Source organism: Cydia pomonella, chromosome 14 (assembly GCF_033807575.1).
Source record: "Cydia pomonella isolate Wapato2018A chromosome 14, ilCydPomo1, whole genome shotgun sequence".
NCBI classification, from domain to species: Eukaryota; Metazoa; Arthropoda; class Insecta; order Lepidoptera; family Tortricidae; genus Cydia; species Cydia pomonella.
Window position 1 is genome coordinate 10,752,447 of NC_084716.1, and position 17,280 is coordinate 10,769,726.

The window sequence follows — 17,280 nt, forward strand, 5'->3', positions numbered from 1 at the left end:
ATATGGTTATTTCGATGTTTTTGCAAAAAACCGGTTCCGATCCCTGGAATAACCCAAAAATTAAAAATAGAATTACGAGCGACATTCTACGTCCATACAAGGCATCTATTGAAGAAGAAGACCAACAAAATCACCATAACGACAAACATAAGCCACACCACACAAATAATCACAATATTAGTGTCATTGCAAGGACTATTGAAGGCTCTGGATCTTTGGAGACAAGGCTCTGGCAAGTCGAAATCAGAAATATCCTTGCCCGTCAATTCCGGGTCCTTTTCGTAAGGTGAGTCAATGCGACCAGAGTCGTGGATAATAATACTTTTGATTCCAGTAAATTTTCCAGATATAAATTTACGTATATACGCCTTTGATAGGTGACTTTTGTCTGACTTGTTCATTTGCTTGTATATGTCACTGAAACAAAATGTTAACAGTTATAGTTCGCGTCATCCACGATGACGCGCAGTATTGCCAAATCAAATCTGTAATTAAATGACAATACGAATCAAGGCACGCCTCATCGTGAATGACACGACTAAGGTTAAAATTGAATTTACAAGGAAGTGTTCTCAGACTCAAAGTTGCATGCAATGAAGGTAAACTTTTGAATCATATACAGAATGATTCAGGAGACGTGAGCAGGATCAAGCCTGCATATTCGGTAAATTATCAGCAACTGTTTCGTACCAGTATTTGTGAAATTAACGTTAATTTAATTTTTACTGTTAAAAAAAAAGAGTTTTATTTTATTTACGATATTTATGGTCACCCTCTTTGTTTTATCCATAAGAAGTGACAAATTGAATGTAATCGGAGTCTGGTTACTTTTATAAAATCGTATCTCACTCAAGTGTGACATTTTATTTTCTTCATAATCAAAGTGCTGTCATAACGGTTAAAGAGGTTTTATCTTTGTTAATTAAGTGTTGTAGGGTGTCCATGATTGTAGATAACCAAATTTGTCCTTAAGAAAAAGTTAAATAACAGATAAAAAGCGTGATTGTTTTACTTAAATATGATGGTGAACGGTTCATTAACATTTACTGATTGTGTAGGCTTGCTCACGTCTCATGAATCACCCTGTATTTTATTTCGTCGCACATTATTAAGGCGCCCGCTGATTACCAGTTCGCCGGACGATATCGGCCTGACAGTTATTCGCGATTGTCAGCTTTTGGGAATAACTAACAGGACCATATCGTCCGGCAAACTGGTAATTAGTGGGACCCTTTACTGTTACAGCATTTTACATTGTCCAATCCGATATCGGATGTCGAATATTCCTTGGAAATAACTGTTAGAGAGTTCCCTATTGCATCAAGTTTGCATTTACGTTTTCTTTTGACCAATAATGATTATTTAATTATTAAATAAAGATGAACTTTTCTACATTTTACTTCTTTGAGGTCATATCCGACATCCGATATCGGATCGGACAATGTGAAAATGCTCTTATGAGGAAAGTCGACGACAGCTTCTCCATACATAGATCCCATTCTTCTCTTCAGATATTGACATGATGGAAAATATTATTATTTGTATCTCCTTAGATTTCACGGGCCTATAAATCCCAGTCTTCCCGGGCTTGCGTGAGGATATAGATGCAACACGTAGAGGCCCCTTCGAGAGCTTTAATGTCATGTAGAACGCCTGCTGGAACCCGTTCACAGGCGCAACAATAACCGGTAATAAAATTGCTAACATATGTACAACTGTTTAGGAGCTTTTTCTAAAAAAAAATATTGAAGACTAGATTCTCACAGATCCTGATGGTAATGGGTTCTTTCAGCTCAGAATCGCTAGCATATTCCATCCTGGTACAAAAATTTTTTTTTTCCTAAAATTTGGTTTGAAAATTTTAGTTTCTACTACGTCACACACATACTCGTACAAGTGGAAAAAATGCTGTCGATTCTGAATAGAATGAGCCCAAGAATGTCCAGATTTGTAACTGAACCTTAATTTTTTTTTTTTTCAATTCAATTTTCAATATTTATTTTAGAAAACGTCCATTGTCATATCAAATTAACCGAAAAGGCTCAAACGAAGGGGCGGAGCTGTGTTTAACCTCTTGTCTGTGTATAATTTGGCGGAATTTTTAGTTATAATTTTGCATTATTTTCCGAGAAGGATTTTTTCTGCTCAGTAAAGTGCAACCGACATTTGACCCACGATTTTTGACTACCATTACAGACCACCATTACCGTACAGAGCGAGCATACGCGCGGGGCAATTTCCTCGCGCACAAACCGGCCAGTGTAGACGTGCCTCGTCTGAGGCGGCGCGACCCGGCGAGGCAAACGCGCGCGCCGCCTCGGCCGAGGCACGTCTACACTGACCTGTACTTAAATAAAATATTTCCTATAATGTTAACATCCAAAGAGAAAAATGGGGACTTCGTTTGTACGGAAAAAGTAGTTGTCCACTTTCCTTTTAATTTATGGTTATTTTCGATGACCGTTATAGTAGCTAGGTAGTTATCAAAGATGAACTTAAAGGCCCAAAAAACCTGATGTCTCAGACAATCCTACGCGCTGTGAGTGTACCCAATGACAAGGGAATGAGTTAAAATATACAGTTGACTTACTTGTAGTAATAATCAATGCGTTCCTTTACATTTACGTTCTTCACAGCGTCAGATATGAGGGTTAAACCTCGAGAAACACTGTTCAGGGCGGGTCCGTCATCAGCATGTGCTTTATAATGTGAAATGGGGTAAGGAGATAGCGTCATTGAAATCATCAGCTTGAATTTCTGGAATACAAATTTTATCGTAAATTGAAATACGCATGTCACCGATCTGCAAGTCTGAAGTGATCCTTTAAGAGCAATTCCTAGCTGAGCAACTTTTCAAATCTCGAATTTTTGAAGCTATGTTTCTGTCGCGCTGCGGTGGGCGGGAGCGGGAGCTATCTAAGTGTGAGTGCGCGCACACAGATGCGAGACGCGAGCGCCCGCTCATTGCGCGCCGTTCCGTTGACATTGCCGGCTCGCCGGCCGGAATTCATCCTGCGCTGCCCGACATAAGTTGTTTTTGATGTTATCACATAATTATTATTTTGACGACCAGTTTGGCCTAGTGGGTAGTGACCCTGACTACGAAGCTGATGGTCCCGGACTCAAATCCTGGTAAGGGCATATATTCGTGTGATTAGCATGGATATTTGTTCCCGAGTCATGGGTGTTTTCTGTGTATTTAAGTATTTATAAATATTTATATATTATATATATCGTTGTCTAAATAAGTACCCTCAACACAAGCCTTATTGAGCTTACTGTGGTACTTGTCAATTTGAGTAATTTAGTCCTATAATATTTATTTATATTGATTATTTATTTATTATATTATACTGTATCTATTAATTAATTCAGATAAAGACTACAAAAAAGAATGATGCTTCGGTCGTCGTACCTATCCGTGACAATAAGTTGGGTGTGATCATACGATGGGGCTAAACTTGTGCCGTCTTATTGAAGAACGTATCGCAATGACAATCTGGGTAAGGTATGTTGGGATAATGCCGGACAATTTTGGGACCAATTGAGAGAACTCGCGATTTTTTTTTCTAGATCGTGTCAGATTCTTGAAGTACGGAGCAAATCGTTAAATAATAACCGTAGATTCAGCCTGAATTTTGGTAATCTTCAATATATAAAGGTTTTAGTTTTGTACACGTGTAAAGATGAAACATACTTTTTTAAGGGTAACGAGTGTTTTGCCATCAAGGGGTAACATCGGATGGTGAATACAAGTTGGTTTAAATGGAAAGAGAATAAGGTATCACAAAGAATAGGTCCGGTGTTTAGCCTTCTCCTACGTATATAAATTGCAGCCAACAAAACAAATTTAAAAGTTGTCATCGAATGTTCTATTTTTCGTATTTTTGTATCCGATCTTAACCCTGATACAAAAATTTGGTAAAATTGTGGCTCTCAAACTTTGATACTTATATCATAAGGCAATTTGATAAGTAAACAATGTGTTAACAATTGCGATTTTGACGGTAAAATATTGCAATTATATATATAGTTGATATACAATCTTTTTTTTTGGATAAAATGTAAGGATCGTATGCAAAAGGTAAAGTAATTGAATAAAATATATAGGAAAAGAGAGCCCTCTTGAAGCATTTTAAGGAAACTAATTTCGAAGTGCTATCTCTATTTTGTATCCGAAACTAACTATATATGTGTGCGTTAACATCTACATATGCATCCGTATGTGTGGGTACTTTCGTACTACATAATATTATGTCTACTTCGGCGGTATACATGTTAGTTTTTTGTTTGATTTCTTGTAACTTTCATAGTTTTTCTGTTTACAAGATATTAAACAAAATACTAAATTGTAAGCCAGCCAAGTAGACCTAACCTCTTAAGGCCCAGCCATAGAAATGAAAAATTCAAAATTTGCCACTGGTATTTGAACCTATAGTGCACGGAATACAGTAGATTTTATTTTGTTTGAAAATTGCACGAAACAAAACAAATGCAACTCTGTCCTAATTGAATATGATTTAAATTTCATCGAACTGAATAAGTCCTATAGGTAGGACATTGGGCCTTACGAGGCTAATGTTATGTAGAAATGTTTTAAAAAGAATGGAATTAAAAAAACATACTTTATAGTAATGCAAGAATATGTTTATTGCTTTCAATTTGGTATACAAGATAGTAATAGACTAGGTGTTGTAAGTACTTCAGCTTCTGATTTTGTTTGGAACTGTTCTTTTTTTTTACCTATGTTCATCTTTGTGTACAAAGCTGCATTAGCTTCGTCTTCTGTGACTTGTGTCTCAGTCTGACCTAGAACTCTTTCATGTGCTCATAACTCACTTGCCTAGTTCTCAACTGAGCGTTTCTTCTTTGACCTTAATATCCAACTGGACGTGAATTCAAGATATTCCGGAGGTAAAGTAAGGACAGGTATAGTGTATGTTAGGATAATTCCTGGTAATTTCGTCGTCGTTCGTTAGAGGAATAATAAGTTCATATCAATCATACCTGTTTACATTTTTTTTGACAGTAAACAACAGTTGCTAGGTAACAACATTATGAATGAAGATAAGTCTTGCTCTTGACATGCGAGGTTTATGCAACCTTCTTAATGTTGTATTCAGCCTTTAAATTTTGTCAATCTTATAGTGATATCTGGTGATGTAGTTTGCATAATCGGCAGCTTCAGCTTTACGCAAAAGTATGTTATCGGATCCCATTAATAGAAGTCACCGCCATCTTTACTAATGTTAACTACATTTCTAAGTGTTGCCCCCCTGATCGTATGTTACTATTACTTAATTCCTTTTTGAAAGTTGAAAAAAAAATTTTTTTTGAAACTTTTAGGTCCTGTATTTTTAATCATTTCCATATAGTATTTAAATATTCATTTTATTGCGAAAAATTGCTTATTTGCTACCTATTTTACTAGATTTTGTTATAAAATTCAACATGTAGAATCATCCCTATACAATACAAATACTCTTTATTACACACCTCAATAAAAGAAAACAGAAACATAAGCACAGGTAAACATGCCGTCTAATCGCTAAAACGCAATCTCCAGGCAACCTTTGGGCAGCGGAAATTAAAAAAATGACATTGTCAGTAAGTAGGTGTACATACACATACATACAAAATAGACTACCTAAATCTTTTCCTTTTGATTTACCGTCGCGTTGGTACTGGATAATAATAACGGTATGAAAGTGTGATCAAGAAAACAATAAATGTGATAATTAATAAGTAGGTAAATTGAAGAAAATTTAAAATTTGACATACACTGCTGTTTTTTAAATGTGTAAAGATCGTATTGTTTCTTTCCGATCTTTACCTGGAAGGGTCAAAATCGGATATTGGTCTACAGCAATCCTAGGTCTGTTTTTGATTGGATTGTTTTATAAATAAACATCTAAAACGAAATTATACATTAACACAATTACAAAAACAAATACATTTTCATCACAATACACAAAATAAATTACAGGGCGAAGATCGGATACACGAAATTTACCTTGCTCTATGTGATTGCGCATAGCACAAGCCCGATATCCCTGAGTGGCGCTGGGACACTGGCAGTCGAGGCAATGAAATGGCGTCTTACACAATGTTGCCAAGATTAAAAAATAAAGCCAAATTAGGGAGAAATTAATTTGCTACGTTCTTCACCCACATCCGGTATTACCCCAACATACCTTAATCGTTGAACCGCCGCATTTCAAAATGGCCCTTATTTTGATATCGGCTAGCCGTAATGTAATACGGCGGATTATACAATACGACTGCGATACTTATATATAAATCCCCTCGTCAATGTAATTTCATTAAATTTGCTATCTAGTGGCAAACATCAAAGTAGTTATCTTTTACTTGTGACGCACAAGTGTGAGCAATGTAAAATACTATATTTCTAAAAAAAATTGCCTACTACGTAATAAAAGAAAATGTGATTATTAAATTATAATACGAAAGGTGGTCAAATCGCAAAATGCTGCGTTTTATTTAAAATAATGAAATAATTAGACCAGTTCCGAAAGTACCGAGAAATCCCGGTTCTTTAAAACAGTACCGGTTCTGCAATCCCTAATAAGGATGCTATGCCCATCACTATTCCTTCTGTGTACGTATATTTAGAAACTGTCTCCGCCTCCAATTCGTGCGATAAGGACAACTGCAGCTCGGACCGAAATTCACTCGCAAAAAACTCAAAAATCGAGGTTTCGCTCTCGACTGTTTCCTCCTCCAAAACGCAACTAATCATTACGAAATTTTGGAAATTGCAAGAGAAAGAAATAATCTATGCCGCTATGTTTTGATTTTTTGGATATTTTTTGTCATATTTGTATACTGTGCCTTTTTTTACAGCCAATTCAATTTAGCCGTTATTGCGATTTTCGAGGCGCTGTATCTTTCTTCAAAATAAAATAATCCAAAAAAGCAAAACATAGCGGCACAGATATTGATGATATTGATCTTATTTGAAAAAATCACTGCTCTAGGTTGAAAATCCAGGGAGGAATCAGTCGAGAGCATTTGTATGGAAAAATCGCAACTAGGAATTCCTCTTAAGTGCTCCATGAACAAAGTTTTGTACGAGGCACTAAAAATAAAGACCTGTTGACCCTTGTTGACCTGGACAATCTTTTGTTTGACTTTTTTCTCCTATTAGGATCGAAAGAGTTCATGATTCCGAGTAGAAATAACATAAATATTCCCAAATTTTTGAAAATTTGTGTAGCGTATCTACAAATTAAAATGAAATTACCCATTCGCGCCAATATCTTCTATGCTGCCTTACAGTTATATTAGGTACTATAATGCACAGTAGTTTTTTATTAAATCGTATGGCGAACATATTGTAAAATAAAAATAGAAACAATTAAATTTCTACGCAAAGACCAGTCAGCCACTTTATGGCTTCAGGGTGATCAGGTCTTCGGGACCCACGGCGCTGTTTGAAGTAGGCGCATCGACCGTGACCAGTACGAATACAGTGATGGTTACTTACCAGTGGTTTGATGCTTTCAAATGGCCAGTCCCTGACGAGCCACAAGTATCGGTTGGACAACAAGCCGTGCTTCTCCGCAGCATCTGCCAGCTTCTGCGCATTCGCCTTGTCGATATTCACGATTATTATATGTACGCTTGGTTGTTTTTTATGTATTTCATTGCCTGCAAAAAGTGCTGTTAATGGGCCATACATTTCTCTACTTCACAAGTATCTAAAGGGAACGAGAATACGAGTGTCTTGTTTTTTGTCTCTGTAAGGATCTGGAAATTATATGTGCACATTGTGCACGTCTACGCACACACATCTAGTGTACACAGGCTAACTTGAGTGAAGATTACATTTGCAATACTTAGTGCCGAAATATCAGGAACTCTAAAGAGGGTAAATACTCCATTTTAAATAGTAGTTATCATATGAGCATGTAATTATATTAAACTCAAAATATCACCCATGACCTCCCCATCATGACTCATACTGTTACAAAGGAAATGTTTTCCCCAATAGGCAATAGTTGACAACAAAATAGGGCGTTAGAAACTACTCGAAATAACTTATTAATTAAAGTTTTCCTTTTAATTTACTGTTATATAAAAATCAACTACATTTAGTGCTGTACTCACTCGATCGAAGCTTCCTCTATTAGGTTTTCGCTGCACATCAAACACGAACTCTTTCTCTTTAAAATGCTCTATGAGTTCTGCTTCAAACGCTGCACTATAATAAGAATCATCAGAGACAACCACCATCCTCTGATACCCATGAGTCGTCAAATAATGACTGAATGCATGTTTCAAAGATTGCCAATGACTACGAAGTGGAAACAGCCCGTTGGGGAATTCATCAACATCCTCCTCGCTCAGAAATGGTGTGTCAAAAAAATACATAGGTATCTGAGAGGACGATTCTAGTGGCTTTGGAGCGACTACAGCAAGAATTCCTTTAGGTTCTATTTCGACATCTATCTTAACTTTGCAGGTGTGAACCGTGTTGTACTCAATATTGAGTTTAGGGTGCTCGTCGATTAGTTTCCAACGTAAATCGATATCTTTTACAGAATTCTTAGTCAGTTTGGTCAGTTGATCGTCTGAGTCTAGGCATAGTAAGACCTTTTTTAAATGATCGTAGGGTATTAATACCTCCAACTCGTTTTCTAAAAAAACATAAAAATAACATGGTAATTAAGGTCAATTCGGAGTTTCGGACATGTAGCTGACTTTTTTTAATCATAGTTGTATCATATCAATTAGCTCTAACTTGTCCGTATGAGTATTAGGGTAAGGGAGACGCCCGCGCGAGTGACAGCTAACTATGTATGTGGTTCAGATACCGGTATGAAACTGAATTAATCGCGTTCACCTGAGTGAACGTTCCAATTGGCCGTTTAGTTACCCTATAACGAGATTCAGCAACTTTGTTATTTGGAGAAATTTAATAATCAACTCGATTATACTGAGGTACTTTAAAACTCTGTGACAAATAAACAAAATATCATTTAAGTCGGAACTTAATTTGAATTTACTGAAATCTAATTCAAAAATAGCTAAAATGTGTAAATATTTATTTACCGACTATTTAAACTATGTAAGTATTGTAAGATAGGGTAAGACTATCACCGGGGCTAAACTAACTTGTACGGAGTCCTCATACTGTTTGTCTTAATAATAATAATAATAATTCAGCCTATATACGTCCCACTGCTGGGCACAGGCCTCCTCTCATGCGCGAAAGGGCTTGGGCTATAGTCCCCACGCTAGCCCACTGCGGATTGGGGACTTCACATACACCTTTGAATTTCTTCGCAGATGTATGCAGGTTTCCTCACGATGTTTTCCTTCACCGAAAAGCTAGTGGTAATTATCAAATGATATTTCGTACATAAGTTCCGAAAAACTCATAGGTACGAGCCAGGATTTGAACCCGCGACCTCCGGATTGAAAGTCGGACGTCATATCCACTCGGCCACCACCGCTTTTGTCTTACCCCACCTTAACTTACTAATAGTTGTTTTAAATGATTCACGTGTGTTGTATTGCTACTTATTATATTACTTATTGTATGGGCAAGCGAATGATGATTGTATGGCTATTTATTATTTTAGAAATTCTAAATAAGTACCTAGTTAGGGTCTTGTAGATATGCGACGGTTTTCTAGTAGCTTGATTCAAGATTAAAACAAGTTTAATTAAAGAGAGTACTTAACAACTTTTAACCAAATATGTCGGAGTCTAGTCAAAAGTCCCACTTCGTCGCTTACCATATTTGCTTATATCTTTATACGAATAACCTGCCAAGCGTCCTTATGGCAAGCGACAAAGTGGGTCTTTTTGCTTGAAAAGAACACAAATTACGAGTATCTGTTTTAAGAGCCCTTAATCCTTGGAGCGTTCTCCGATTTCACGAAATAACGCTCGATAGATGGCGTTGGCGCTCGGTACGCGAGCGCCGGCAACGCGACGCGCGTTTCAATGCAGACTAGAATAATCTTGATAGTTTTCAATATAATTTCAAGCAACATTAATTTTAGTGTCATATGATATCATATGGGCACTCTTTATTTTATTGTATATGCACAGTAGTTTTTTTTTTATGTATACTACTACTAAGTGTACAGACTACAGAGTGTACTATAACCCTTGCTCTTTATTCTGTCTCTTTCACACCAATGGAAAATGAAGAAGTTACTAAATGACTGCAGGTATAAATAAAGTATATTAGTGCGATAGAGAGACAGATAGTGTTTCGTTGTCGTATCGTAAACGATTGGCATGTTGGCCACACACTTGCTTAGTGCCTAGCCAAAATACCAATCGTTTGCGTATATTAGTGCGATAGAGAGAGAGTAGTGTTTCGTTGTCGTATCGTAAACGATTGGCATGTTGGCTACGCACCCATGATACCTAGCCAAGAAGCCAATCGATTGCGCATATTAGTGCGATAGAGAGACAGATAGTGTTTCCTTGTCGTATCGTAAACGTTTGGCATGTTGGCTACGCACCCATGCTGCCCAGCCAAGATGCCAATCGTTTGTGCATATTAGTACGAGAGAGAGACAGATAGTGTTTCGTTGTCGTATCGATTGGCATGGTGGCTACGCACCCATGCTGCGTAGTCAAGATGCCAATCGTTTGCGCACATTAGTGCTATAGAGTTTCAGTGTTATTTGAAATCACGTTAGGGTTTGTATTATTATTTTTGACCCGAATGAAGTCCATCCAGGTTCTTATGATGGAGTCAGGAGTTGGTCACCAGAACTCCTAATCTACTCATTATAATTCCATCGTGCTTGGGCTCAAAAGATTTGCCCTGACGAACACCATCGATCTAGATGAGGTCCAGGGTCTCATGACGGAGTCAGGAGTTGGTCACCAGAACTCCCCAGAACTCCTAATCTACTCATCATAACTCCATCGAGTTTGGGCTCAATAGATTTACCCTGATGAGCACCATCAATCTAGATGAAGTCCAGGGTCTCATGATGGAGTCAGGAGTAGGTCACTAGAACTCCTAATCTACTCATTATAATTCCATCGTGTTTGGGCTCAAAAGATTTGCCCTGGCGAGTACCATCGATCTAGATGAAGTCCAGGGTCTCATGATGGAGTCAGGAGTTGGTCACCAGAACTCCTAATCTACTCATTATAATTCCATCGTGTTTGGGCTCAAAAGATTTGCCCTGACGAGTACCATCGATCTAGATGAAGTCCAGGGTCTCATGATGGAGTCAGGAGTTGGTCACCATAATTCCTAATCTACTCATCATAACTCCATCGTGTTTGGGCTCAATAGATTTGCCCTCACGAGCACCATCAATCTGGAGTTATGATGAGTAGATTAGGAATTATGGTGACCAACTCCTGACTCCATCATGAGACCCTGGACTTCATCTAGATCGATGGTACTCGTCAGGGCAAATCTTTTGAGCCCAAACACGATGGAGTTATGATGAATAGACTAGGAGTTCTGGTGATCAACTCCTGAGTCCATCATGAGACCCTGGACCTGATCTAGATTGATGGTGCTCGTCAGGGCAACTCTATTGAGCCCATACACGATGGAGTTATGATGAGTAGATTAGGAGTTCTGGTGACCAACTCCTGACTCCATCATGAGACCCTGGACCTCATCTAGATCGATGGTGCTCGTCAGGGCAAATCTTTTGAGCCCAAACACGTTGGAATTATAATGAGTAGATTAGGAGTTCTAGTGACCAACTCCTGACTCCATCATGAGACCCTGGACTTTATCTAGATTGATGATGCTCGTCAGGGCAAATCTATTGAGCCCAAACACGATGAGGTTATGATGAGTAGTTTAGGAGTTCTGGTGACCTACTCCTGACTCCATCATGAGACCCTGGACCTCATCTAGATCGATGGTGTTCATCAGGGCAAATCTATTGAGCCCAAACACGATGGAGTTATGATGAGTAGATTAGGAGTTCTGGTGACCAACTCCTGACTCCATCATGAGACCCTGGACCTCATCTAGATCGATGGTGCTCATCAGGGCAAATCTTTTGAGCCCAAACACGTTGGAATTATAATGAGTAGATTAGGAGTTCTAGTGACCAACTCCTGACTCCATCATGAGACCCTGGACTTTATCTAGATTGATGATGCTCGTCAGGGCAAATCTATTGAGCCCGAAAACGATGAGGTTATGATGAGTAGATTAGGAGTTCTGGTGACCAACTCCTGACTCCATCATGAGACCCTGGGCCTCATCTAGATCGATGGTGTTCATCAGGGCAAATCTATTGAGCCCAAACACGATGGAGTTATGATGAGTAGATTAGGAGTTCTGGTGACCAGCTCCTGACTCCATCATGAGACCCTGGACCTCATCTAGATTGATGGTGCTCGTCAGGGCAACTCTATTGAACCCAAACACGATGGAGTTATGATGAGTAGATTAGGAGTTCTGGTGACCAGCTCCTGACTCCATCATGAGACCCTGGACCTCATCTAGATTGAAGGTGCTCGTCAGGGCAACTCTATTGAGCGCAAACACGATGGAGTTATGATGAGTAGAGTAGGAGTTCTGGTGACCAACTCCTGACTCCATCATGAGACCCTGGGCCTCATCTAGATCGATGGTGTTCATCAGGGCAAATCTATTGAGCCCAAACACGATGGAGTTATGATGAGTAGATTAGGAGTTCTGGTGACCAGCTCCTGACTCCATCATGAGACCCTGGACCTCATCTAGATTGATGGTGCTCGTCAGGGCAACTCTATTGAACCCAAACACGATGGAGTTATGATGAGTAGATTAGGAGTTCTGGTGACCAGCTCCTGACTCCATCATGAGACCCTGGACCTCATCTAGATTGATGGTGCTCGTCAGGGCAACTCTATTGAACCCAAACACGATGGAGTTATGATGAGTAGATTAGGAGTTCTGGTGACCAGCTCCTGACTCCATCATGAGACCCTGGACCTCATCTAGATTGAAGGTGCTCATCAGGGCAACTCTGTTGAGCCCAAACACGATGGAATTATAATGAGTAGATCAGGAGTTCTAGTGACCAACTCCTGACTCCATCATGAGACCCTGGACCTCATCTAGATCGATGGTGTTCGTCAGGGCAAATCTTTTGAGCCCAAACACGATGGGATTATAATTAGTAGATTAGGAGTTCTGGTGACCAACTCCTGACTCCATCATGAGAACTTGGACTTCATCCGGGTCAAAAATAATAATGCAAACCCTAACGTAATTTCAAGTGAAAATGCGTTTTTCAGAAAATCGCAGCCAAATAACACTAGACCTTACTCATAGTGTTGTGTTCCTGCCGGTGAGTAAGGTTGCCAGAGCTCAACGAGGGGCGGGAGGGGGTTAGGGTCGGCAACGCGCATGTAACTCCTCTGGAGTTGCAGGCGTACATATGCGGGCCGTATGCTTGTTTGCCACCGACTTAGTATTAAAAAAAAAGTAACACTGAAAATCCATCAATAAGCGAGTCTGTTAGGCATACTGTAAAAAATGAACTTTTATTAAGATTTTCTAATCGCAGTATATAGCACTTCTCGGAACTCCGTAGCTGATTACGATCGCAACGAATGCCTGACAATCGAGCACAGGTCCATCCTCTAAGCGCGCTCCGCGCGGACTGAGAGCGGGGCGTCGCTGCTGCGTGATTTATACGTGTTTAAAAAAAATATAAATTTACGGCAATGTAGGTCCCATAGTTACGATTATTTTTTTATAGGTTAACATAAAGTTACAGTTTGCTATAATATTATTTTTAAAGCAAAATATGCGTACAATTTGCGGAAATAAAATATAATAAAACCCTGTTTTCGCCAAAAAAATGAAGAAAACTCGGAAGGTATTTTATCAGTTTTTTTCAAATGAATCTTCGATTGTTAATCATTCCAGCCCCTCGTACGAGATATGTTGAATCAAATTGTAGTCATTCATGTACCAAATGATTCTTGTTTATAGCAAAATTGAGATCCGAAACGCCACATCTCACTGCAAAATTTGGAAAAGACTCCCAAAAAACCTCATTAAAAAAGAGGTTTAAAAGAGAAAATGAAAATTTGAACTGTTGGAGCCCCTAGTTTAGGAAACGATTATTTAAGTACGTTATCAGTTTTTGAATAAATACTAATAGTTACGTCGTAATCTTGAATGAAAAAGGAAGCATTTTACAAAATACGCTCGTCTGTAGGAATAAGGACTCTTAAGCGATAAATCTGTATATGAATTGGTACACCTACCATGATTATTTAATGCTTCATTGCTGCAAACAACCAGGGCGGTCACAGTACATACAATTAGAATCTTCATCTGCGTTCGTTTTAGGTCTAGAAGGACCTTCAGATATGTACATATGTAACCTAGTATTAAAACAATTGCACCATTATTTACACAGCACGTTCTGTTTGATTTCTGTTTATGTTCTGTGCTGTTGTATCATAATTGTGAATAAAATTGAAATTTCCTGTACACGTCATACCATAAGGATAAAAGTAATGGTGTCGAATACCACAATCATAATATTCAATCATGTAACATAATCACGTGTCATAAGTAACATAATCATATATTCTACATTAACTAACTAACTAAACTAACTATTGTGGCGCAGTGATCCAAAGAGGATCTTGGCCTCCAAAACGAGAGAATGCCACCTGTCCCGATCCTGTGCCACTTCCTGCCAGTTGTCGGCTTTGAGTTGGCACAGATTACATTAAAGTAAGGTTAAATAATTTAAAAATAATAATCATTCTAATTTGGTTTTTTAAGTATTTCATAGTCTACTCTACCTATGGTCAATATTAATTTGCATGTTTCAACTAAATCGGAACGAAAATTAAACATTATAAACGATAACAATATTAAATTGTAATAGCATTCCAGATAATGTTTAGTTTGAGACGTTGGTGTTAGTGCTATTTTTAGACACAAATTGAATAATTTTAGCAATAAGTACCTAGGCGAATCAAGTTTAAGATCATTTTATGTTATACGTTAAAACAAGCGGTTTTCTCTCTGATATACGAAAATGGAGACAAGTATTAAATAAAAAAAGCGGCCAAGTGCGAGTCGGACTCGCGCATGAAGGGTTCCGTACCATTTAAGACGTATTAAAAAAAAATCTACTTGCTAGATCTTGTTCAACATTTTACCACTTTGGACACACATTTTACCACTTTGGGACTGTCTCTCGCGCAAACTATTCAGTTTAGAAAAAAATGATGTTAGAAACCTAAATATCATTTTTGAAGACCTATCCATAGATACCCCACACGTATGGGTTTGATGAAAAAATTTTTTTTTTAATTTATTGACGTATTAAAAAAAAACTATTCACTAGATCTCGTTCAAACCAATTTTCGGTGGAAGTTTGCATGGTAATGTATATCATATATTTTTTTTAGATTTTTCATTCTGTTATTTTAGAAGTTACAGGGGGGGGGGACACACATTTTTTCACTTTGGAAGTGTCTCTCGCGCAAACTATTCAGTTTAGAAAAAAATGATATTAGAAACCTAAATATCATTTTTGAAGACCTATCCATAGATACCCCACACGTATGGGTTTGATGAAATTTTTTTTTTTTTTTTAATTTTTATGACGTATTAAAAAAAAACTACTTACTAGATCTCGTTCGAACCAATTTTCGGTGGAAGTTTGCATGGCAATGTATATCATATATTTTTTTTAGATTTTTCATTCTGTTATTTTAGAAGTTACAGGGGGGGGACACACATTTTTTCACTTTGGAAGTGCCTCTCGCGCAAACTATTCAGTTTAGAAAAAAATGATATTAGAAACCTAAATATCATTTTTGAAGACCTATCCATAGATACCCCACACGTATGGGTTTGATGAAAAAAATTTTTTTTTTTTAATTTTTATGACGTATTAAAATAAAACTACTTACTAGATCTCGTTCGAACCAATTTTCGGTGGAAGTTTGCATGGCAATGTATATCATATATTTTTTTTAGATTTTTCATTCTGTTATTTTAGAAGTTACGGGGGGGGGGAGACACTTTTTACCACTTTGGAAGTGTCTCTCGCGCAAACTTTTCAGTTTAGAAAAAAATGATATTAGAAACCTCAATATCATTTTTAAAGACCTATCCATAGATACCCCACACGTATGAGTTTGATGAAAAAAGATTTTTTGAGTTTCAGTTCTAAGTATGGGGAACCCCCAAAATTTATTGTTTTTTTTCTATTTTTGTGTGAACATCATAATGCGGTTCATAGAATACATCTACTTACCAAGTTTGAACAGTATAGCTTTTATAGTTTCGGAAAAAAGTGGCTGTGACAGAATCGGACAGACAGACGGACATGACGAATCTATAAGGGTTCCGTTTTTTGCCATTTGGCTACGGAACCCTAAAAAACGGATTTCTTGGTGACTCTAGAGACAGTAGGTAACGCCAGACCGACGTTCGAATTATTTAGTATTGTCGTATATCGTAAGTATTTAGTAATTCTCAAACAAACCTTTAAAAAGTTCGTCACAATTTTAAGTGTGTTATAGTACATTACGATACAAGTGCGAAAAATAGGAAATTCGAAACGAGTGGCGATAAATTAAAACACGACCGAAGGGAGTGTTTTAAATCGACACGAGTTGCGAATTACCTATTCGCACATGTATCGTACAACGTTTTACAGTACATATGGCCCTTTAAATGTTCGACACAGTAACATAATATGCTACTTCTCGCACTAGTGCTATAAAGTAGCCCCATATGTACTGTAAAAATAATTACAGTACATATGGGGCTACTTTATAGCACTAGTGCGAGAAGTAGCATATTACGTTACTGTGTCGAACATTTAAAGGGCCATATGTACTGTAAAACGTTGTACGATACATGTGCGAATAGGTAATTCGCAACTCGTGTCGATTTAAAACACTCCCTTCGGTCGTGTTTTAATTTATCGCCACTCGTTTCGAATTTCCTATTTTTCGCACTTGTATCGTAATGTACTATTTTAATTTATACGTATATTTTTTTTTACTTTACTTACTTCCGTGATTCATATTGTTACTCCATTAAAAAAGGAAACTGTATCAAATTCCAATTCCAGTTCCAAATTATTTATTTGTTAAACATAGGTATGTACAACAGTAGGTCTTAAATGTATAATAAAGTATCACTATGTTACGCCACATGGCATACAAATAGCTACAGAGGACATGTAGCATGCATTTACAAACTAAATCTATGACAAATATAATAAAATATACACAACAAATTAAAAGGTAATAAAATTTTATGAATCTGACAAA

The 17,280-nt window shown here is 37.6% G+C and overlaps 2 protein-coding genes across 2 annotated transcripts; both read right to left on the reverse strand.

Moving 5' to 3' along the window:
* Window positions 1-35: 35 nt before the first annotated feature.
* On the reverse strand, window positions 36-7,702 carry LOC133525214 (uncharacterized). Its single transcript, XM_061861503.1, has 3 exons — window positions 7,508-7,702; window positions 2,591-2,757; window positions 36-417 (listed from the first exon to the last, which is right to left on the reverse strand). Exons 1-3 carry the CDS (start codon window positions 7,700-7,702, stop codon window positions 87-89), a joined length of 693 nt encoding a protein of 230 aa, XP_061717487.1. The 3' UTR covers window positions 36-86.
* Window positions 7,680-16,176, reverse strand: LOC133524925 (uncharacterized). Its single transcript, XM_061861081.1, has 2 exons — window positions 14,236-16,176; window positions 7,680-8,660 (listed from the first exon to the last, which is right to left on the reverse strand). Exons 1-2 carry the CDS (start codon window positions 14,303-14,305, stop codon window positions 8,083-8,085), a joined length of 648 nt encoding a protein of 215 aa, XP_061717065.1. The 5' UTR covers window positions 14,306-16,176; the 3' UTR covers window positions 7,680-8,082.
* Window positions 16,177-17,280: the final 1,104 nt, after the last annotated feature.

Coding starts and splice junctions, on each gene's coding strand:
- LOC133525214 (XM_061861503.1), bottom strand. CDS start 7,702: ATGTATGGCCCATTAACAGCACTTTTTGCAGGCAATGAAATACATAAA. Junction 2,758..7,507: donor TTGAAAGCATCAAACCACTG/GTAAGTAACCAT, acceptor TTTGTATTCCAG/AAATTCAAGCTGATGATTTC. Junction 418..2,590: donor CGCATTGATTATTACTACAA/GTAAGTCAACTG, acceptor ATTTTGTTTCAG/TGACATATACAAGCAAATGA.
- LOC133524925 (XM_061861081.1), bottom strand. CDS start 14,305: ATGAAGATTCTAATTGTATGTACTGTGACCGCCCTGGTTGTTTGCAGC. Junction 8,661..14,235: donor TGAAGCATTAAATAATCATG/GTAGGTGTACCA, acceptor ATGTTTTTTTAG/AAAACGAGTTGGAGGTATTA.